Source organism: Pelophylax lessonae (genome assembly GCF_965119305.1).
Source record: "Pelophylax lessonae genome assembly, chromosome: 3".
NCBI lineage: Eukaryota > Metazoa > Chordata > Amphibia > Anura > Ranidae > Pelophylax > Pelophylax lessonae.
The window spans coordinates 522,458,286-522,483,793 of record NC_138770.1 but is presented as its reverse complement, the minus strand read 5'-3'; the positions used below and the strand labels follow the sequence as shown (position 1 = coordinate 522,483,793).

General features: G+C 38.6%; 1 protein-coding gene across 1 annotated transcript in view; it reads right to left on the bottom strand.

Annotated features, from left to right (window-relative positions):
• Window positions 1–24,789, bottom strand: part of MYCT1 (MYC target 1) — an 80,532-nt gene extending 55,743 nt beyond the window's left edge. The window contains exon 1 of the mRNA XM_082249742.1: window positions 24,543–24,789. Coding sequence (XP_082105868.1) covers window positions 24,543–24,633 — 91 coding nt within the window. The 5' untranslated portion in view covers window positions 24,634–24,789. The remainder of the gene's footprint in view (window positions 1–24,542) is intronic.
• Window positions 24,790–25,508: the final 719 nt, after the last annotated feature.

Below are 25,508 nucleotides of genomic sequence, written 5' to 3'. Positions count from 1 at the left end.
AGTCTAATTATAAATGTGCAATATTTGCTCCTTACACATTAATGGTCTGCTTTATTCTTAGTAGTGCTATTTTTAAAAAGAATAGATAATACTTTTATGCAAAATAATATTGTTTATAGTAATGCTTACATGCCCTATTGGTTCGGCCACTTTCCCACTTTGTGCAGTGACCTGCATTTTTTTACGCACTGGGTAAATACAGGACTCGCTTAGGGCACATATAAAACAATTACTAACCAAAAAAGTGCTGCTCTACCTTCTATGTTCCAATCAATATATACTATTTTATATAAATAGTGATAATAGCTTGATAATCACCATCCCCAAATCCTGTGCGCTCAAAATAGTGTATGATGAATAATGGTGGAAACCTCTGTTCAGTTTCCCCAAACCCCCATACATCAATAATGATAAGTAAGGTAAGTAACTCCAATATGTGTGTAAACAATCAACCCATCTACATCAATACAAAATAATGTGGCAATACATAAACAATTGTGACTTGTGACTAGAGGTGACACCTCCAAATATTAATTGTGAATGTTCTAAAATAGTGCAAAACTCCCAAAAGTAAATAAGGGTTGATTAGTTAACAGCTCTGATACCATAATCATATTAATTAGTTACAACTTGTGAATGATGGTGGGAACCTCCAATAGTATTAATTATTATCAAACCATTACTACCATATTGCCATACATATAGTTTCCTAGAAATATTACATATATTCAAAAAATAGAAACTTTTCATACAGTCCCAAGAGTGATAATCTTAAAACAACAAATGTGTCTAGGTGGCCAATCAAGTCTCGAAAAAGTTATTTTTGTGTCTATGTAAACCTTGTATCCTGTTAAATGAATCACCACGGCTGACCTCCACCAGTCTTACAATCAGCTCACCTTTTTTTTAATGACTTGTATAACAAATAGGTCTGTATGCACCTTAGGGGAGAGTAAACCAGGGAAGGATACAGGAAGGGGTCACACCATTGGAGCTGGTGGTGATGCTCTGTGTTTTGTATCCTGGTGAAGGTGACATCTGAGTCACCTCTACTCCCCCCCCACCAATAGTCTCATCATTTGACTCCTCAACCCCCCCCCCCCAGGTGCCCCACAGTCTATGCAACAGCCCAGGCAAAACTCTGAACATGCTGTTTTGCAGCTGGTATGCCTTGAAACCACACTGGACCATATATTCTGGCAGTTTTCCAAAGAGTCTGTTAACTTTTTCATCACCTCAGTGATTAATGGAGCATGCAATATCTTTTCACTGTTTAAAAATGGGACCAGAAAGGTGAGATCCAATGAGACAGAGATTAGCATGATATCTCCCTTGTTCGTCCTGGAGCACACACTACATGGTTTATTAGACTGGGCACTCTAGGCACAGCAACAGGAAGAAAAGGAGGACTACCTGCTGTCTTAGACCTAGTAGGATCCTTTGCTTACTACTTCCATTCCTGTAAGGCAGAAGCAGCAGGTGGCAGAGGATTAGAATGAGGAGAAGGAAGAGGATCGGTGTGCTGGCAGAGTCTCTAGTGATAATTCACTCTATTTTTTAATGCAAGTCAAGGGTTGGTATTTTTCACATGTCAGCCTCAAATTTATATGATAAATGTCCCCCATGTCTGTCCCTAAATGAACACTATTTTGATCGACTAATATACGACTAAAGCTAAAACAATTCAGATGACTAAAATACGACTAAAACTAAAATGGTGTTTAAGTCAAAAGACTGTGAGTAAAACTAAATTGAAATTAGTAAATTTTAGTCGACTAAAATAATTTTAGTCTACTAAATCTAATAGGTTTAGTTAAATTGTAATGTAATATTTAAGCATTTAGATAGAATTTCCAAACTCTTTATATACTCCTGTAGTAAAAAATCTAATAACATGTTAGTATTTATGGCATTAAGGTTTGAACACGCACTACAGACACAGATTTAGCCGTTGTGACATCAAAATGGCTAAATTAGTGTCTGTAGTGCATGTTCAAACCTTAATTCCATAAGTAATAACATGTTATGTGATTTTTTAGTCCAGGAGTATACGAGTTTGGAAATTCTAGAGAAAGGCTTAAATAATGAATTGCAATTTAACTAAACCCATTAGATTTTAGTCTACTAAAATGTACTGGGGATTTTTAGTCAACTAAAATAAAACTAAAACTAAAACTATGCGGATGACTAAAATATGACTAAAACTATAATGGCATTTTAGTCAAAAGACTATGACTAAAACTAAATCGAAATTTGACGTCAAAATTAACACTGGTCTGGCTAGTTCACCCGCCTGAATACTCAGAGGATGAAATGTAAACAAAGCACAGGCAATGTGATTGACTAAATATGTGACCATATTTGGGTAATGACATGACCCAGGATTCCCAGAGCTGTTGTTAACTTACCACCATCAGCACAGGAATTCTGTTATTTAGCATAAATGGTGAGGTGGGCAACATGGTTGTGCAGTGGGTCATCATGGCATTGGAAAGACTTGGTTGGATGCCAGGTTGTCGTGATTGATGATGGATTCATATTGCTGGGTGACATTACTGATGACGAATTAACGATCAGGGGGCATTATTTATATGCTAATGTACCCTGTACTCATTCCCTTGGGGAGGCAGGATATCTGGGGGACCCTTTTTTCAAAATGGCTTTTTAAATTCCTAAAAGCTTCCCCCAAAAAACTCCTCATTTATTAGGGGAACACTGGGACAAGGTTTTCTGCAGGGGGTAGACTTTACCCCCCTTCTCTTTCAAAGTACCTCACCCCCAATTAAAGGCATGTGGTCTGGTTTAGTTCAGAAAGGGGGCAGCATGCTTCCTACCTTCCTTTTTTTGGCAACCTAAGTTATATTTCCGAATAGTGGTCTGGTTTAAATTTTAAGTGGACCCTAAGCCACTTTCTTTTTTACAGTGCCACTTATTGACTAAATCGTTCTGTTCCATAACTTCAAGCTTAACTTCAATGCATCCCCAAGCATGTTATTTAAAAAAAATTTTGTATTTTCAATGTTTCCTTGTATGCTGCAGGAAAAGATCCTCTCCCAATAAATACATTAAGAAAAAAATAGAGAGATTTTGTGTTGATAGATATCCCCCATGGAAATTTTCAAGTTACCCATGCCCTTTTCAACAATTGCACACAAATAAACTAGAAATCATTTTTTTTTTTTTGACTGGTTCGCTGATCCCTACTTCATGGGAATGGAAAATGCACATAAAAGCTATAGCTGTAAAATGAAAGAGTAAATGTGTTTTGTCACAAAGACTTTTTTTCTAATTCTTGGTAAAAGAGGACTAGCATCTAGTTTGAAAATAATAGTAATTGTTCCCAACTTTTTAGTTGCAGTAGTATTTGCTTACCATACTTTGATGCCCATTGAGCGCCTTTTCTCATAACTCCCTGGTATCCTGGGAAGATCATTTTCTCTGCTTCCCTGCTAGGGTGCCAGGAAACCAGACCACATGGGGATGCAGGTAAAATAAAGCAGTTTATTGAAGTAAACAATGATAAACACACAGCAAGAGCGAGGAAGTAGGCAGTCTGCCTATGCTGGGTCATCTGCCGATATCGGGTCGAGAGCCAGGGGAGTCGTCAGCCAAGTCAGATCTTACATGGAGGAACATGAAGAACAGAAGACTGCTAGCAGAGATGCACCATTGAGCACAAACACAAGGGCAAGGACTGCAACCCATCAGGTGATAGATATAGTCAGGTGTGCAGCATCATCACTGTGCGACGTCCAGGCAGCAGGCAAGTGAAGATGCAATCAGAGTCTATAAGAGGCCACAGTCTGCACATGTCCAAGATGGCTGCCAACAGGAGGGCAAGGTAAGACCTTGACATTCCCTCCCTCAGCATCTCAGAGGAGCCACACCTAATGAGGCAAAGGTAGCTGGGCAAGTGATCTTCAGCCAAGTGGGAGGCCCTCCACTGTCGGGGCCAATGTGCATGTAGTCAGGCCAGAGCTTAAGAGCATGCAGCTTTTCTGGAAAAATCATCCACTGTGGGGAACCCCCTCCCCAATTTCTTCCAGTGTCAAGGTCTCCCCTTGCTCTTTGGCATTGGATCCCTCCAGCTGTTTATCTGTGTTGCCAGAGCTATCCCGGAAATCACTGTGTTCTGAACTGTTTTACTGAAATAGTGATTTGCAGCATGACTTTCTGTTGTTATAAGTTCCTAAAGAATTTATTCTATACAGCCACGTTACCCTGGTTGAGCCACAGAGATATTGTTGTGAACAGTCCACGATTGTGCAGCTTTAACATTTTTGAGTGGTTGGATCACTTTTTTTTATAGTTTATCGAAGCCAAAACTTTTTTAAATTTTGGATAGAGCAGAGCAGGGATGGACACAACAGAAAGTGAAAATTCTGCAAAGTGAGGGAAATCCTCTCACAGTTAACACTGGAACAGTTGTGCCCCCCACTGAAAAGTTTTCCCTGCATTTCAGTTCTCGAGACAAGCTTAACATCTTAGATTTCCCTTCACTTTCATTCAAAATGACATTGGTCATCAGGACAAATGATGGGAGTTTTTCTTCCTAGCTGGGATACAGAAAACAAATAAAACACAACGGAGATTTTAATCCTTCCCTATACTATCCAAAGCTTTAAAAAAGTTTGATGTTTAGATATACAGTACTTAAAGTACTGCCATCCTGGTGTCTTGTATTTTGTACAATTAAAAATATGTATATAAAATTGCATCAAATACTCCACTTACAAAAAAGGGTTTGTAGGTTTAGTTTTAGGTTTTTCCATTGCCCTGTAAATGTCCTTCATTCTAACAAATCAAAAACATTAAACAAGCACATAAAAACAATCGAATAAGCACACCGAATGTTATAACAGGATAGAATGAAACAGGGAATATTTTTTTTTCACCTAATAAGTGTTCCATTTGTTATGATCAGAATTTATCAATCATGTTTCCAAAATAAAGATATTTTTAGTTACTAAGATAGCTACTGTAGGTGCATTATTTCAATTCGAATTTGGTGACTTAATTTTCTTTTGTTTTTTCAACAATAGAAAAAGGTCTGTCCTGTCACTAATAGGAAAATTTAGCCAGAATAAAGATAAGGTGCTGGAAACTGTTGGGAATGTTCAGTAATCTTACTTTTAGGTACACAACTTTTTCTGTAGATAGCTTAATCAGCAAGATTTGGGTGTTTGTTTTCCAAACAGGAAAATGATTAACAAAAACATGATTCAATTATGTAAAAGAATTCAGATGTGATATCACTGTTCACCAAATATAGCATGGGTTTCCAGACATGCCCTTTCCTGCAGCTTACAACTACTGAATAGCTGAAATATCTATTCTATATATAGCACTGACACACAGAGCCATATTACAGCATTAACTAACTAATTACAATCTTGCCTATTCCCATATGGAAAATGTTATTATTTTACACGCCAATATACAACCGAATCAATGATAAAAATTTGAAAGTGACATTAGACTTTCATGCGGTCCCATTTAATAGCATGCAGTTTACTTATCCAAGCTGAGCATTCAATTCTAGGCCGATCCACAGGTAGCAGATAGTGGAATTATCTACAGATAAATAGTTACATAGTAGGTGTGGTTGAATAAAGACAATAGTCCATCTAGTTCTACCTGTGTAGGTGTATATGGCTGTAATCATCTCACATAGCCCTGAATGTTCTGATCCTTGAGATGTACGTCTAAGAGTCTTTTGAAAGCCACCATACTTCCCGCAGAAACCACTTCTTGTGGTAGAGAATTCCACAATCTTGTAGCCCTAACAGTAAAGAACCCCCCACGTTGCCTGAGGTTAAAACACTTCTCCTCTAATTGCATTGTATGCCCTCGAGTTCTCATGCAATCCATTCGACTGAATAGCTTTTTTTCTAATCTGAGATCCCCATTGAGATATTTATAAATTGCTATCATGTCTCCCCTCAGGCGTCTCTTCTCCAGGGAGACTAAATCAAGCGATTGCAGACGCTCTTCATCATTAAGGTCCTCCAATCCCCTAATCAGTTTAGTTGCCCTTCTCTGAAGCTTGGAATGGGGAAAAACCCCAAAAAAGTAGTCCTAGACCAAGACAGCATCTTTATTAGAGTGTGGGAGGAAACTATTGGTATGATTAAGCGCAACAAAAACCACAACTGTTTAAAGACAAATCTGTGATTTGGTAAATGCATGTCATCATTAAAAAAACATTGTTCTGTGTTGGCATGCTTGAAATAGGAAGGGGTAGCAAAGGTTTGGAGAAGGATAATTTGATGGAAATCCATGGGTGGGTTAAACTCTGTAAGGTACCAGGGATAGAAATCCAAAAAGCAAATCATATGCTGAGTGTTATCCATGAGACTAAGAAGCCCTATAGTAAAAATATATGTTACAGATCTAGTAAACTAACAAGGAGACTGATAGTGAAGGCAATATGGTGCCATAAATGTAGAGAAAATTCTTCAAGATATGTGCTCATACCTAGATACAGTACAGTGATTGAGCGTTTTTATCCTAATGCAGGATGTGTTTCTACAGGTTCCACAGGTGAAAATAAAAGTCTGAAAAAGAAAACCAATACAGTCACCATATCAAAGGACCCATAATCTCCATTATTATTCCATTTTTTTCTTGGGTGTTTATTAAATCAAATAAATGAAAGCTACACTGTGAATGGTTATTAATGGGTTTGATTGCTTCTAATTTTTTAAAAGCTGGTTAACATGAGGTTTGTGAAAAAGTTTAGAACTGTTTTTTCAAACGAATTATGTGTAGAGCTGTTGATTCTCTCAGCTAGAAGTGCATATATAAATGGATATGGCTTCTTACCTACTGTATAAATTGTTAGCCTGCAGTACCAACAAGCATTTACATTGCCTATTTAAATGCATGCAAATACCCCTCCTGTCATGAGTTTATGTACTGAATTTTTCTGCTTCTTGTTGTATATTTAAATGGCCTCCAGCTAAACGTCAGCATGGAGCCAGTAGATGATAATGGCAATGGATGCAGGCTCATGCAGGTTGCATGTCAATGCAAATGATGTAATACTAAATATGAATGAGGGAGTACCATGATTTTTCCCATAACAGTAGTTAAATATGGGCACAGCTGTATGTCCTTCCTTTAAACTGAATTATACTCTTGGTACAATACAAATGTAATAGAAATTACTTGTAAACACTTGAATTGATGTAGGAGTATTTAAAAAGGCAGTACAAAGAGTAAAGACAAAGTGTAATATTATGTAAACCAAATATACCAAAAGACATCATGTAGCCCCTATGTCACTTTAAAGATAAACTGTCACTTTGCCCATTCAGGATAAAGCAACAGGTTCTCATGATAACTACCTTCCCCTCTCCCCAACCAACTGATACTTACTTCCCCCATATTCCCTACCACCCTGTGTACAGGTTCTTTGTAAGCTCCATATCAGAACTTACACAGGTACGATTACCTTCTCCCCCTCCCTACACGAAAGTGGGCACTTAGTTTTCCCCCCAGGGAAAGGATATTTTTCCTTCTTTGCTCTGAGTTAACCATTCCCAACCTCACCCTACATGGATATATACTTACAGAGGTCCAACTCTCATTGCCTCTGTTGTTTATTTATATCCTTTATGCAGGTCCACTCTCTCCAGGGCCACTTAGGTGCATTACAGACCCATAGACTACAAATTATTTAAGCCTTTTAATTCACTTTCAACACTTATTGAGTCTAACGCTAGGTCCACACCTATGCCCTGCTCTTAGGATACGTGTGGGGCTGCCATTCATTCCGAATGGCACCCCCAAGAATCTCAGCCCATAGATCGTTTGTGGGAACCGCAGGGAAATCGCATGGTCAAAAAGACAAAGGCGATTTCTCTGTGGCTCCGCTTTAGAAAATGTGCATGCACTTTTTTTTTGGAGGGGGGGGGGGACTCAGGCACAGCAGCCCATTCATTTGAATGGCCTTCTGTGCACACGCAAATGTGGGCAGTAAAAACGCTACAGGGTGAACCTAGCGTTAATGTCTTATCAGGTGTGTAATAAAGGGGCAAAAGGCCGCTGCATTGTTGGGTTTTGCTCAGGGCATCAGTTGCCCTTAATCTGGCTCTGGGACAAAGCACTGCATCTTCAGAAGAATGAGAGAAGGTCAGATGTTACCCCATACCAGAAAGAAATAAACTGACAGCACCTTTATGTTTTAGGAGTATACAAGTGGATGGATTTGAATATACCAATATGGCATGGGATTTTTAATAAACCAAAGAAGTAACTGGTAGTCTAACAACATAAAATCATATATCCATTAGAAAGAAGCAGTATTTTATCATGTTAGTTTTTAAAAGTAAAAAATGATCAACCTTTTTATTCTTTTGTTGGCCCACTGCATGTGCAGGTGGTCTAGATATATGCGGCCTCCTGGGACCTGTGGTGTTGTCTTCCTGGGCTATTGAATTGTGTGATTCTGGGGATAGGCCATTGGATGCATGTATATTTATTATTATTTTTTGACACATAGTTACATAGTTAGTCTGGTTGAAAAAAGACATAAAGTCCATCTAGTTCAACCAATAACCTTTTTTTTTTTTTTTTTTTTTTTTTTTTGCTATACTCCTCCGAATGTTTTTTTGTTTGTTGTTTATGCAGGGTCCACCCATGGGCCATATAGTCCATTTTTTTTTTTTACACAAGATCCTGTATAACTGATTGTGATTGTGGCTGCCCAGTTTATTTTTTTATGTTTTCTTTGTGTTGTTATTTTCTTTTTTGTCTGTGTTAATTGCATGGCTGCCTGAGACAGACGTTTACATTAATTTTTTTTGATTGATTGATACAATATGCATTTTTTCATATGTGCCTATTTCATCTAAAAAGTGCTTATATAATAATCCTTATTGCCCAATTCTGAGGAAACGACGTTGGAACGCAAAATATGTCAACAAATATGAGTGTTGAAGTTTATCGTAATCTGTATATATGATCTGTACAATTTGCTTTTCAGTTTATGAAGAAGTTTATCATTTCCCACTTAAAACGAAAACTGTATAATAAGAACTAGCTTCTTGCTAATGGATATATGATTTTAATAGACTACTAGTTTCCTGCTTGCTACATTCAAAGTCCTGCATCCTTGGCAGGTGCTATTTATGATATTTATAAAAAAAATGTTTTAAGTTGTATGGGTTTTAGAATAACTTTAAGGGCTTGGTTGCTGTCCCATTAGGGAGCTTTACCCCCTCTATTTGTTACAGAGGCCATTATCACCCAAAGTAAAGGAAAATCTAAAATATTGAGTGATCAATCAAACAGAAATAGAGGGGAAATCTTCCAATGGGAACGATTCCATGGATGACTACAATGGGGTTACTATCAGGGATTTGATTACCTATTCCTCTATCCCTGGGGATTACCTATGCTATGGGAAGAATAAAGCAGAACTGTGTCCAGGCTATGGACATTTAAGTGTTTATATATCCCTAACAAACAGTACCTGAGTTTTAAGACAAGCCCTGCATTCTGTAGCTGCAGGTGCTGTGGAGCAATTGCTGTTCAAAATGTTGTGCTCTAAGTTAATGCAATTCCAGTAAAAGGTTGCAGCATTAGGAAAGTATGTGTGTCACTTGCATGCAGTGGTGCTATTAGAAAATTTGTGTTGGGAAAAGTGAAGTGTATTTAAGGTATGGAACTTAGAGAAATAATGAAGTGTATAAAATATACACAGAGGTAGCTACACTGAGAGAAAACAGTACTCATCTCAGGTCTTGTGCTCAGTAGGGATGATCGAACTTTTGAAAAGTTTGGTTCGGCCAGAACATCCGAACTACCTGAAAGTTCGGGCCAGATTTCAGAGCCCCATTGAAATCAATGGACCCGAACTTCGGTAATCAAAAAACACCATTTTAAAGCCCTAAAACCCAATAAATGCCCCTAAAAAGTGCATAGGGTTCTGGGTCATGCCCCAGGGACTATTAAGCACACAAAAAAAGTTCTTAAAAATTGTGATTTTTGATAAAAAAGCCAATTATTGAAAAAATTTAAAAAAATTTAATGTAGTATCTGGGAGGTCTAAAAAGTGTACCTGTGAAGTTTCAGCTCTGTAGCATGTCCAGAACCATAAAAAAAAAAGATTGTTTGTATTAGTGCAATTATAGATCTGGAATATGGCTTCTCGCTTTTCACACCTTGCCGGTTTAATAGCAGGCGTTTTTTTGGGCATTTTTTTGGGTTCTTTGGAGTCAGGAAAAACATCTGAACTTGTGTATAGTGGTACTGTACACAAGTTCAGATGTTTTGCCTGCCTCCAAAAACCCCCAAAAAATGCCTGCAACAACACACCTGGGCGTTTTTTTTTTTTGCCGCTAGCGTTTTTTTGGGTTCTTTGGAGGCAGGCAAAACATCTGAACTTGTGTATACGGGTATATATACACACATACTTATATGTATATACACACATAGACTTATATAGGTGTGATAGGAGCAGAAATATATGCTTGCGCTAATGAAATCATTTACACTAATATGGTTATGCTCCTAAAACACCTATATCTGTCTAAGTGTAAAATACATATAAGTATGTGTGTGTACACAAGTTCAGATGTTTTGCCTGCCTCCAAAAACCCCCAAAAAATGCCTGCAACAACACACCTGGGCGTTTTTTTTTTTTGACAATAGCGTTTTTTGGGCATTTTTTTGGGCATTTTTTTGGGTTCTTTGGAGGCAGGCAAAACATCTGAACTTGTGTATAGTGGTATATATACCACTATACACAAGTTCAGATGTTTTTCCTGCCTCCAAAGAACCCAAAAAAATGCCCAAAAAAAACGCCTGCTATTAAACCGGCAAGGTGTGAAAAGCGAGAAGCCAACATCCTGTGCTGAAAGTGTTCTAATACAAACGATCTTTTTTTTTTTTTATGGTTCTGGACATGCTACAGAGCTGAAACTTCACAGGTACACTTTTTAGACCCCCCCAGATACTAAATCCAAAGAATTATTTTATTTTTTTTCAATAATTGGCTCTATCAAAAATCTATGAAAAATGACAATTTTTAAGAACTTTATTTTGTGTGATTTTGTGTCTGGGGGGTCTAAAAGGAGTACCTGTGAAGTTTCAGCTCTGTAGCATGTCCAGAACGATGAAAAAAGATCATATAGGTGTAAAAGTAGGGTCCCACCATCCCTGCTCTACTGAAAATGTATCTGGTTCTGGACATGCTACAGAGCTGAAACTTCACAGGTATACTATACACAAGTGTGAGGCAGGCAAAACATCTGAACTTGTGTATAGTGGTGTATATACACACATACTTATATGTATATACACACCTAGACATATATAGGTGTGATAGGAGCAGAAATATATTGGTGTTAATTATTTCATTAGCGCAAGTAGTTTTTTCTGCTCCTTTCACACCTATATATGTGCAGGTGTATATATACAGACATGGGTGTGTATATATACACCCTATACACATGTTCAGATGTCATGTCTGACTCCAAACATGTGCTCAAAAAAGCACTAGCAATGCCTGCAGCCAAAAATGCTGGCGGCGAAGCCATATCCCTGCAGCGAAAGCCACCTAAGAGAAACTAGCTTTTCTCTATTGCGGTCACCCTGCTATGGAAGGGTTTGGTCACCCTGCCATAGCAGTCACTGTCAGTTAACCCTACACTACATTACGGTCACCCTGACACTTCATACTTTTCCTACAGAAACTAAATTTTTGAAGCTAACTAAAGTGTAAAGGAGCACTCTAACTACACTAGATATCCCTTTCCTGACACTAATAAATGCCAAATGACACTTTTAAAGTAAAATTAGCAGAACTGCTTCCACTCTCTTCCATGTCCAGTATAACAATGCTAGGAATTTGGCGGGGGCTATCTTATATACTGGGGGGGCGTATTCACTAATGATTGGACTATGGACCCCCTAGTCACTCCAATCACATTCCTAGCATTCTTCTGCCCCCTCAATTGGCTTTTGCTAATGGTTCTGGTCCAATCACAGGCTTTTAAAGCACATTTCCTGAACCATTGCATTTTGGTCGGTTCTGGTTGCCGAATTCTGAACTTTTTGGGCAAAAAGTTCTAAATTCGGCCGAACCTCGAACACCCAATGTTTGGGCCGAACCGATGGTCGACCCGAACCGTTCGATCATCCCTAGTGCTAAGTCTTAAATAGGCACAATGAATGGACAGTTTGAAAAGAAGGTAAAAGGGTTCTAGAGATGAGTAATGAGACCAGTGGTTGAAAACGAATCCAGGTATACAAAAGATGTCTCTGATTCTTGAAAGCCCTATCATTTTATATAAATCAAAGGGCCAGATGGGCATGGTGGGACGTGTTCTGGGGCACTGCCTAATTGAGCTGCCCATATACATGTATACAAAAGATGATCCAGAAAATCAGAAGGTTTAATTGTGTGTTAAATTGGATGTGTAATGATTCCTACCTTCACCTCATGTAAGTCCTCCAGAATGGGGCTTTGCAAGCAGGTGGTGCACTCAAGCAATTGTTTAACCTCCCTGGTGGTCTGATTATGTCAGAATTTCTGTGCTAAAAGTAGTACATTGTTTTGCATGGAAATATGTTTTATATTTTAGGCCTGTAATTCTTAAGAATAACTCACTTAAATCTGTCCAAACAAGAGTCTATATCCCGGCCCGGGTATGATAAAGTTTGAAACATAAAATCATAAATTATAATGTAATAATAATAATAAATTTCATCAAATTCTTCATTGTTTTTAAAGTGGAGATATTTCGTTATGAGGGAGAATCTGTACTCGGGGGCTCTGCCTGATCCGTATCGCAGTCAATAGAGCAGCAAGTCCGCACATCGCTGAGCTCAGTCACAGAATGGCTGCTGTTGTCACTTTAAGTACCTGATGACGAATTTTCCCATGAATCGCTATCAGTCAGTTCTTCAAATAATTCCGATTCACCCTCGCTGTTTTCCAGTTCGTCCAAAAGCGTTTTTGAGCTAAAAGAACGCTTTTTGGACGCCAGGGACGTTATCAATTTTCCAGGCACAAAGTACCGCAAAAAGTACAGGCAGGGCATTGGAAAAGCCTCTAGGTGAAATGGCATGATACAGAGTTGTAATTCTAACAGATTACACTGCATCAATTTCATTTTTTTTTAAATTTCCCGCCGTTTCCACCCACCTGTGACGCGGCACTCGCAGGGAAGGGAGCCGGAAGAAAGTGCCGGCATCGGCCGAGCACACAGCGGGAGGACAGCGGGAGGAAGGCTGAAGGAAGGCTGGGGATGATGGCGGGGGATCGCAGGGGAAGGTGAGTATCATTCTGGGGTAATCCCAAGCGTGGCTTGGGGTTACCGCTTTTGGTGCTGAAAATTAACCCAGAGCCACACTTGGGAATACCGCTAGGAAGGTTAATATGCTTTCTGATATCTTCTCATTGTTCTATGATTTGAACAGCCTGGTTTAAATGTACCTCCTGCTTTTGAGTCCACAATATCCTCACAGCTTATAGATCAGAGGAGGACACATCCCCAGCCTCTGCTAGGCCCAAAGTATAACTAGACACAAAACTTTTTTTGTTAGTGTTGGATAGAGGGGAGATGGATTAGAACACCTGTCAGTTTTTATTGTTGTCTGTGCCCCTGTTAGAAAGAATCCCCTTCTCTATTTGTCCTGTTTACCATTACCATTGAAAGTAAAAGTTAAAGAAAATCCCGAATTTTGGGTTGTCCCCAGAAAAGTAATAGAGGGGAAATCTTCCAATAGGGACACTAGTTCTGGTGACCTACGGGTCCCCAAGAAATGTCCCTAATTTGCAGAGATTTCCTCTCAGTTCCTGATTAGCTTTGGGACAGGAAGTGGAGAAAAATCTCTGCAATTGGACACAATCTAACAAGGGTTATAATTATAACCCTCCCTTACTTTATCCAAAAATACAATTTTTTCCCATAGTTCTTCTTTACTCTATCCACTATTATCTTTATTCTGCTGGATCATAGCTAGCCATATAACTTCTCAAACAGAGGTAGTGACAGTGTCCAGGCACTAGCTGTGACTACAGACCTAACAACAGGATATCTTTACATACACACCAAATTAGTGAGCTGAACTGATCAGAGGAACTACACCAACATGCAGAGATGGTGCCAGAGATGGTGGTAACTCCACTTTCGTGGAAGAAAAAAGGCAAATACAAAAATGTATATGGGATATACAATTGCTACACAAGTCATATTGTAATTGAATGTTATTAGAAATTATCTTTCTTTTTTAACTACTTCAGTATTGGGCACTTTCATCCCCTTCCTGGCCAGGCCAATTTTCAACTTTCAGTGCTGTCACACTTTGAATGACAATTGCGTGGTCATGTACCACTGTAGTTTACTAATTTAAGCAGCATAAGGACTTGTTTTATCATATGTAAACAGCGGTCAAACCACACATGTGAGGTATCGCTGCGAACGTTAGAGCAAGAGCAACAATTCTAGCACTAGACCTCCTGTGTAACTCTAAAAATGTAACCTGTAAACATTTTTTAAAGAGTCGCCTATGGAGATTTTTAAGTACTGAAATTTGGCACCATTCCACAAGTGTGCGCAATTTTAAAGCATGACATGTTAGGTATCTATTTACTCAGTGTAACATCCTCTTTCACATTTTAAACAAAATCGAGCTAACTTTAGTGTTTTTTTTTTTATATATATTAATGAAACCGTTTTTTTTTTTTTTACAAATGTGTTCGAAAAGTTGCTGCGCAAATACCACCATTTTATTCCCTAGGGTTTCTGCTAATATATATATATATATATATATATATATATATATATATATATATATATATATATATAATGTTTGGGGGTTCTGACTCATTTTCTAGCCAAAAAAAAATGATGATTTTTACATGTAGGAGAAAAGTGTCAGAATTGGCCTGGGTGGCAAGTGGTTACATACCATAGGTAATTAATATACAAATAATTACTATATATTGTTTTTAAGGTAATTTACCATATTTTAAAAAATTGTACTCAAGCAGGTGGCTTAACAAACAAATTACTGAAGTTTTAAGTTATAACTTCAAACCAGTACTTTCACAGTAAATAGATGCATACTAAATTATTATGTTATACCATATAGCATAATAATATATTGTTTTGCTTGATTAAAAAGTACCTTTTCAGCAGCAGCAGCAGATTCTCCCTACTAACTGTGTGAGAAAAACATGGGATTATGGGTAAACTTTATACCCATAAACCCATGTTTTTTCCTTGTAGTTAAGAGGGCTGGGCTGGAAGGGAGCATTTGTCTTTTAGACACATGCCCCCTTCTATGACATCGCAGTGAGAGGAGAGCCTCCCCTGCAGCATTTTTAATTTCACAGCTTGGACCAGTGGTGCTTTACCATTGGTCAAAGGCTCCAAGCTGTCCATTGAGCTCATCCTCTCAGTCTGTTGCAAACAGCTTCTGACAGGCTGTGCAAGGAGCCCCATATCTCCAGACCAGTGGTGGGGTAAGATTTCAAGTACCTATCCCCCAAATTTTGGGATCTCTGTGACCCCAGGTTGCCAAGCCACAACCCTCGAAGCTCGATTTTTATTTATGTTCATGGCAGGTCAGGCTCTGCCTTCCCTGCCTCCCTTAACTGCATGTCCCTGCCCAGAAATGCTCTGCTTGTGTAATTGGCTTACTTATTTTCCAAGAAGTCTGCACTAAGATACAAGTCAGATTTTGAGCATCCCCTGCAACAAAAATGTAATTTTGGGTGAGATGCTCACAAAGGGAAATCAAATCTAAAGGGATGCAGACCTTGCCGCTTTCCCTAATAGAACCCTGCAAGTGCAGTAGCTGATTGATAGTTATAAAATCACTCTCATTAGGCTCACTTGGACACATGGACACACACAAACAAACATCAATTTCTTCTGAATAACAAAGGTTGCTAAAATCCATATAATGTGCATAGATTAAGAAAAAAAATAAAACTTGCACTCAGTGTATGGGACTGTAGCACTCACAAATGTCTGAATACAGGAAATAAAAAATGAAATAACACAAAAATAACTGCATGTCCCCTTTAATCACAAAGTGAAACAAAATTAAAGAACATAAACATGAAAATTAGGAGCAAAGAATAAATACTTATGTACCAAAAAGTCCAAAAATTATATCAAAAGTCCACTAGTGACTCAAGGTGCTTTAAGTGACATTCAATGAAGTGCTTCCAGAGCACAGGTACCATATCCCTGTGCACAGCCTCCTACCAGAAAAAAAGATCACAGAGCACTTTGAATAATACTGATGGTCCTGGCATTCAGCTCCAGTATGATAGCAACAGGGAATATCTGTCTCCTTAGCCCACAATTGAATCCACAGGTAATGTCCAAAGGAAACGGAAAGGAGAAGTCTCCTAGTGCAGTACAGCATGAAACATGAATTTACCTAAAAAGTATTGCCCTTACATGTTTAGTAGGAACAAACAAATGGTAAAGAGTATACACAGCGCTGTCATAGGACTGACAAGTTGTGCCGGCAACCGGCATGCGAGTTGACATCACAGAGCAGCTCCACGCAATGTGTTTTCCCTGAACAGGCATCCTCAGAAAAGGAGACCCTTGGCGGAAACACTTTGTGTGGCGCTGCTCTGTGGCGTCAACCCACACATTGGCCGGTCCTACGGCGGCACTGGGTATACTCTTTGCCGGTCCAGGTGCCTGGACCGGCAGCTGGCTCAGCCTCTCACTAAGCTGTTGGGAGCCAGCCAATCCCCCCCCCCACAGCCTGGTGATTCAGTGAGCTCTAGAGGGGCAGAGCAGAGGAACGGTGAAGACCAAAAAACAAGCGATCAGGGGTTTTTGATAGCTCAGTTCTCAGTCTAGAGGTGGCTGGGGACAGATGTAGGACCTGACCGATGCTTCATCCACCTAGGTGTGTATAAATGTTTACTTTGTTTAAACAAAACTTTAAAAAGTCTAGCTCGGGGCTTTTCCAAAATCAGTAACTCACCCCCCACCCCAGCTAACAAGGGATATGTGAAGGATGAGATGAAACAGAGTAATACTTACCTTTATCCAGAGTCCTGCGGTATTCCTGCTCACGGGTTCTGGTTGTAATTACCGCTCCCCCAAAATTGCTCTACTTGTTGATCTCCACTCTTGTTGATTTCATGACTTACAATGCAGGACTAGCTGTTACTTCCCATCCTGTTGTGGCCACTGCTCCTATATTGCACATGATGTCGCCCAAGTGCCAACCCAAATTCCAGCTCTGGAAAGATGTGAACTGGAATTCTGGTTTCATACATTATAAGCTAGAAGGGATCTCATCATTTTTTTATAAGCTTTAAACTGAAATTATATCTTCTGCTGTTCTGTTTAGTCAACAAAAAATTGTTCATGGTGGCTGACCAAGTGCTGTAACTCGAGGCAGCAAGAAAGTCTTCAAAAATCTGAAAATAGGCGATGCATGGACAAGGTAGAGGCTCACTTTAGGCTTCTTCATGTATTCTAAATATTGGCTAAACTTGATGATTAGGAATTTCAGTCTTCCTATCATTTACAGCATTTTAGTCCCTTTTGTTGTTCGAGAATTCCAAAAAAACCCAAAGCCTTTGTGTTTCATACTCTCTGTATTAGAAACACTTTCATTATAAGATATTTATCAACATTACTAACTTCTGGTGTCCCAGTAGAGGTACTAGCATTAAAAAAAAAGTAGCAGTTTTAGGTCACTAGCACTAACCCTTCCAAGTATTTGCTTGAGCATACAGTATATATACAAAACTTCACTATGTTAGTTTCCATACTTCCTTCAATAGAAATTCACTTCAAATAAAACATCCTGTCAATGCTGAGTGGAGCATGGCTATTTTAAAGGTTAAGAATGTTATATAAGTGTGCAGACAATGCAAAGGTACACATAAGTAGAACATTTTATTTTTACATGCCACTACACATTTAGATGATGCATTTTTGCTGACTCCTAAGGCCAAAGACATCCTAACTTTTTAAAAGGACAGTGCAAAATGCAATAACTCATGGCGTGGAATAAGCAATCAAATTATTAGGCAGTAGGAAAGTAAACTGAATACTAAATACTTACAATGATTTAATGCAATGTACTGAATTGCCATATTAAATAAACATATTTTAGTCCACAAAATATACATTAATTCATGAGGGCAATTGTTTTTTTACACATACAAGACTGGCTAATGAGCGCTTTCGTACACATACCGCTTATCCTTTGGATGTATTAATGGGTGTATATTCTTTGTGAAACAAGTATATTTAGCTACATTAAAGTGGCACCAGACAGTACTTTCTAAATTTGGGATGGTGAAAAGTTATAATTTTGTACCTGTACGTGTTGAATTTATTAAGAAGTGGAGCATGTTCACTTTCCAAAAAGAATCTTCAAGTGGCTTAAAGCCTAACTCCGCTTTTGTTGAGAAAAAAACATTCCCCTCTGGGTGATCTATGTACATTGCAGGGATTAAAACAAACTTTGCTGCAGATTCCCACCTTTAGTTATTCTGAAGAAATCACTGTTTGTTTCTCTGTGCCCCTGTGCCAAGTGAGTCTAATGGGGAGTGGTTTCATAATTATCCATCAGCTTCAGCAGCTGCAGGGCACTGAGGAAAGCTACTGGGCCTGCATCCCTTTAGACGTGTTCCTATTGGGAGTATCTCACCAAAAATGACATTTTTGATGCAGGGGATGCCTGAAAACTGACTTGTATCTTAGTGCAGACTTCTGGGAAAATCAATGAGCCAATCACACAAGCAGGAAATTATGTTTCTGGGGGGCATTCTGTATATGTTCTGTGTACAGAACACCTCCAGGTAGCCATATTGCATTGCATTTTCAGAAAATTACAGAGCTGCAGATTGAAAAGGAAAGGTATTCTTAATAAGTACTGTGCAAGGATTATAACAAAACTTTGTTGCAGAGCCCTACCTTTTGCTATTCTGAAGAAATCACTGTTTGTTCCTCTGTGTCCCTGCGCTAAGTGAGTCTAATGGGAGTGGTTTCATAATTATCAATCAGATGTAGCAGCTGTAGGGCTCTAATGAGGAAAGTTGCTGGGCCTGCATCCCTTTAGACGTGTTCCTATTGGGAGTAGCTCAGCATACATTACATTTTTGTTGCAGGGGATGCCTGGAATCTGACTTGTATCTTAGTGCAGACTTCTGGGAAAATCAGTGAGCCAATAGCACAAGCAGAAAATTATGTTTCTGAGGGTGGAGGGGGGTTGTATATTAAAAAAGAATAGCGCACACATGCAAAAGAAATTACCAAATTTGAAGACAATCCATAAATAAAAATGGGGATTTGGTCCCACCATATGGCCATATAGTGCTCAAGCCCACCACTACGTCAAAGTACCCCATTATCACTGATAATGGGGTACTTTGACGTAGTGGTGGGCTTGAGCACTATATGGCCATATGGTGGGACCAAATCCCCATTTTTATTTATGGATTGTCTTCAAATTTGGTAATTTCTTTTGCATGTGTGCGCTATTCTTTTTTAATATACATGTCTTTTGGTTCATAGCTGCACCAGCTTTAGAAATACATGGGTATGCTCCCCCAAATTTTTTGGGTTGTACACATTCTTTGTACAGAACACCTCCAGGTAGCCATATTGCATTGAATTTTCAGAAAATTACAGTGGCTGCAGATTGAAAAGGAAAGGTATTTTTAATAACATTCAATTATAATATGACTTGTGTTGCAATTGTATATGCTATATTATTATTTCTTTATTTGCTATTTTTTCCCATGAAAGTAGAGTTACCCTTTAAATGAGGAGGTAATACCCAATCACGTGCAAGAAAAAATAAAAAAATGTCCATTTTTGATCACCTGTGATTGGATGACTGAGATCAGCATAGCATCAGTTCACTTGCTAAGCTACGTAAAATCTAATTTTAGAAGTGAAAATATACTTAGCTTAGTGAATAAAGTGAAACTGTGCTGACTTCAATCTTCCAATCACCTGCAAGCACAAATCCCTTTTTATTGTGTGCTTAATGGAGTGCCCTTTGCAAAGTAAATTTTCACTTTGCTAGCAGCTAAGTGAAAACTCAGCTTACAAATAAAACATGCTTTACTCTTTAAATAAATCAAACCTACTGTCTCTTGGACAAGCAATGAGGGGAGAGGGCCCTCAAGTACACAGAGAGTACCAAAAACCTGATAGAGGTTTTCACTTTTCTAATTCTATCCAGAGCTAAAAAAAAAGTAGTTTTGGCTAGAGTTCCACTTTCATTTTTACGTTGATGGGCATTTTCATTATAGCACTGATATTGGTAAGTATTTGTCATATGGCAATGTTGTGTGTATGTTAGCTTTGACATTTATTGGCATTTTCCAAGACAAATGTTATTATAAAGATATATCAAACTTTTCCACCTAGGCTATAGCTGCCTAACAAGAAAACCAACAACAAGACTCTAAACACCTTTTGTTTGAGAGAAAAGGTTCACACATATGCGATGCGGGAACCCTGCATATCCACTGCAGGTTCCCCATCGCAGTCAACTCACACTGCAGTATGCAAATCGCTGGGGGTGTCAATACAAAGTTAATGGCACCCCCAGATCAGTTTGCATATCGCAGTGCGAACTGTCAGTTCGGACGTCAACCGTATTGCATAGTTGTGAACATACATGCGATCCGATTCTGGTGCGGACCAAAAAAAGGTCCTGTATGACTTTGGTCCGTATGCCATGCGAATTTAGCCATAGAACCCCTTGGCTGCTGCTAAAGTAAATATCTCCTAAATGGTGCATGATTAGGAGATATGCCTACAAGTAAACCTTATTATAGGCTTGCCTGTAGGTTTAAATCACAATCTGTACTTTACTACCACTTTAAATACACCTAAAATTATTTAATATTAACATTTCACATAAGTAAATTAACTCCTATGGCAAACATTAACCATGAATTTTCATTTAAATGTGTTCAAATGCAATATATTCTTCACTACTCATTCTGCAGAAGACTGAAACGTTCTGGTAGAACACGAGAGACATATAGCGGAGGAGAGTAAAAAGAACCCCAAGAAGTTCTTTAAGTATATAAACAGTAGGAAAGCGAGGCCAGAGCACATTGGCCCCATAAAAGATGATAAAGGAAAAATGGCCACTGAGGACAGAGAAAAGGCGGAAGTGTTAAATAATTTATTTTCTTCAGTCTTCACAAAGGAATCGGGGGGCTACACGAACCCAGCTTGTAAGGCCGAATTAAATAATACACCTCAGGAAGTGCCGCCATGGCTAACAGAGGATAGACTTAGAGCTAAACTAGAGAAACTTAACATAAATAAATCCCAGGGACCGGATGGCTTGCACCCGAGGGTTCTTAATGAGCTCAGCCAGGTGATTGCCAGACCGTTATTCTTGATCTTTAAGGATAGTTTACAGACGGGTATGGTGCCAGCTGATTGGAAAAAAGCCAACGTGGTACCAATATTTAAAAAGGGGCCGAGATATATCCCGGGGAACTATAGGCCGCTCAGCCTAACATCAGTAGTCTGCAAGATTTTGGAGGGGATGTTAAGGGACCACATACAAGACTTTAGTAATGAAAACGGTATTATAAGTAGTAATCAGCATGGATTCATGAAAAATCGTTCATGCCAAACCAATCTATTAACCTTCTACAATGAAGTAAGCTGCCACCTAGATAAAGGTAAGCCTGTGGATGTGGTGTATCTGGACTTTGCAAAGGCCTTTGACAGCGTTCCCCACAAACACTTACTGTAAAAAATAAGGAAGGTAGGTATGGACCATAAGGTGAGTACCTGGATAGAGAACTGGCTCCAGGGGAGAGTACAGAGGGTGGTGATTAATGGGGAGTACTCGGATTGGGCGGGTGTGGAAAGTGGGGTCCCCCAGGGTTCTGTCCTGGGACCAATCCTGTTTAATTTATTCATAAATGATCTAGAGGAGGGGATATCTAGTACAATCTCAGTATTTGCAGATGATACTAAACTAGGCATGCCAATATCTTCTATGCAGGATGTGGAAACCTTGCAAGCGGACCTGAACAAAATAACGGGGTGGGCAACTACATGGCAGATGAGATTTAATGTTGAAAAATGTAAAGTAATGCACTTGGGGGCCAGAAACCAGAAAGCAAGCTACTCACTAGGGGGGGAAACTCTGGGTGAGTCTAGGATGGAAAAGGACTTGGGGGTACTGGTAGACAACAGGCTTGGCAGTGGCATGCAATGCCAAGCCGCCGCAAGCAAAGCCAACAGAATACTGGGTTGTATAAAAAAGGGGATTCACTCCAGAAATAAAGAGATTATTCTCTCGCTCTACAAGACTCTGGTCCGGCCACATCTGGAGTATGCTGTCCAGTTCTGGGCACCGGTCCTCAGAAAGGATGTGCTGGAACTGGAGAAAGTCCAGAGAAGGGCAACAAAAATAATTAGGGGAATGGAGGACATCAGCTATGAGGAAAGACTACAAGCACTGAACCTATTCTCTCTGGAGAAGAGACGATTGAGGGGGGATATGATATCAATGTACAAATACTGTACTGGCGACCCGAGCATAAGGAACAAACTATTCAGAGAAAGGAGATACAATAAGACACGTGGCCACTCACTAAAACTTGAGGAAAGGCGGTTTAACCTTAAAGTGCGTAAGGGGTTCTTCACTGTAAGAGCGGTAAGGATGTGGAATTCTCTTCCACAAGCAGTCGTATCAGCAGGGAGCATTGATAGTTTCAAAAAACTATTAGATGGACACCTTAAAGACCACAACATACAGGGGTATACAATGTACGGTTAAAAGCAAACACACACATACATCATAGGTTGAACTGGATGGACTGATGTCTTTTTTCAACCTCACTAACTATGTAACTATGTAACTATGGTAGAGTCATAAAAAATCTCATCCAACAGACATGTCATAAAAAAAGGTGCGATATATTATATAACCATGAGACCTCCCATTCAACCATTGATGAGTGGAGTTCTTCTAAGAATACACTACATAAAAGAAGCTTATCACTAGAGACATGTAAGGGTCGATTTACCAGAACCAAAGAGTGTAAAATCTGGTGCAGCTGTGCATGATAGCCAATCAGCTTCTAACTTCATCTTGTTCAATTAGATTTTGCACTCTCCAATTTTAGTAAATCAACCCCATGGAGGCTTACTACTAGATGCCTGGCTGTCATGCTTATCCTCCTGTTTCTGGAATCGCTGGCCTGAAGCAAGTATTCAAATATGGACTTTCCTGATCTACATACGTCCTGTACTTCCATGGCTGAACTGTTCTAATGTTAGAGTAAAAGCCTGTGAGTCAGCATAACAGCCAGGCAACTGAGATTTTCAGAATGAAGTCAGTAATGATAGTCCTCCATATTTCCCTCATGGCAGGCATACATTAAATTATTTCATAAAATTGTATAACTTTATTTAGAGAAGTATAGCTGATACAGTATCTGGAGCAGGGCTCTGTTATCTGGAATGACCTGTAACTCCTTTACATGTCAATATCTCATTAAACCCTTCGATTTGATAAGGTCCCATAAATTAATAAAGTGGTCCCAACAGGCCACAAGGGTTTTATGACGTAGTCTGGCGTAGATTTTTTATTTTTCTATATAGGTCTAATTTACTAAAAGTGAGGGTAGGTGCAGCGTGAAGTGTAATAAACCTGTGTTCACTTCAAACATCCAGTCATATGCAAGATTAATCTAAAAAAGTAATTCTTTTTTAAATCACCAGTTCAGTGCATTTCACTCTTTTCAGTCTGGTCCACCGAGGTATTTATGAAATAGTGGTCATTACAGATCTAAATTGTGCTGTGTGAGCAGTTGAAAAAAGTGTTCACTCACTATTTTTAAATATACGGTATATATATATATATATATATATATATATATATATATATATACAGTATATATATATATATACTGTATATATATATATATATATATATATTTTTTTTTTTTTTTTTTTATTTATTATTATTTATTATTATTATTATTATTATAATTATTTTAGAAATACACTCACATACAAGTTACATGAGGACTTTACCTAACCCCATTTATCATCAATTAAATGAAATAGCTTTTTTCTGGAAAGTAAAATTATATGTCTATTTTATACAACCAAGGCTATATTATGTAATGCATTTTCATCCATGGGTCACATGGAGAGATTGGGACTGACAGCCAAAAAAAAATGATTTAATCTCTTAAATGTTCCCAAAATGTTTCACAGGTCCATGTATAAATTAGATTTAGACCTCTAATCAGTAAGGTTCCTTTTCTGGATGATAGGATTTATTTCGTTGGCATTGGCAGCAAGTCCTATTTTTACTGGCCCGGGTCAGAAGATGTTCTGGGCACCATGCGAGGCTGTCCATCGATATTATCAACTTAGCAATATAAATAATATGCAAAGTCATTTATTCAATTATATATAAAAAAATTGATATCACAATATGACTATAGCATACCAAATAAGCAAGACATTACTATGAAGTCTTAGCAATCATTTACATACTCTAAAATGTAAAAGTATGATTATTCTTACCTAGAAAAGGTTTTGAAAACGTTGTTTCGCAGGTGATGTTCTTCAGTTCGCTAATGCATGTAATGTTGTGATAAATCGCGATGTTACCCATATCCAATGTGGATATCTAATACATGTACATCCAAAAGAATCATACAAGAGCTTTGAATGTATGTGAATTTAGGTGGCAGTGTGACTATAGATGGTCTACATCCCTAATGCTCTCTCTCTCTCTGCTTGTGTCAAAGGAAACATGACTGGAGCACACTTCCTGCATTTCTACTCACAGCGAACAAGTCACTTCTTATCTGTGGGCTCCACACAGTTCCTGAGACATGGAACAATTTCCTTCTCGTCATTTCCTATTTGAACTGAATTGACTCTAAACAATGCACAATTCCATTGCCTTTCTTGATATGCTCTGGTTATATTTACTTCTATCACTAACTCATAAGTTTCACCCTCTTGATTTCCATGTGACACTACAATGGTTGTTTGTCTTTGTCTTAATAAATGTGCTTTGTCTTCCATTGATGTCGCATACAGTATTATGATGTGAAGAACAGTAAGGAGCGTGAAAGTTTGCAATAGTGTTCACTGCATTATCTAAATAAATGACTTCCTTAGTTTGCATCCTGGTGTCCCTAGAAAATTTTCACACAACGGTCATTTACTAGACAACTACACCATAACACTTTTCTGCATATACAATGTTTTTATACTTGGCAACGGTATTGTTTAAAGTATATTTTTTATGCTTCTCATTGAATAGCTAGTAGTAGTTGCATTTAGCTGGACCACTTCTTCAGTTTTATGTATCACAAAACTTAGCAATAATAAGCTACCTTTTGAAAACGTCACAGGAAGTGACGAAACGCGTCAAGGTTGTGGAACGCACGTCAGTACGTTACTCACTACGTGGAACGCAAGCCGAGACACTCCGCTCACCACTCTGCTAGGAGGTGTTTGTAAGCGGTTTCTTTGCCT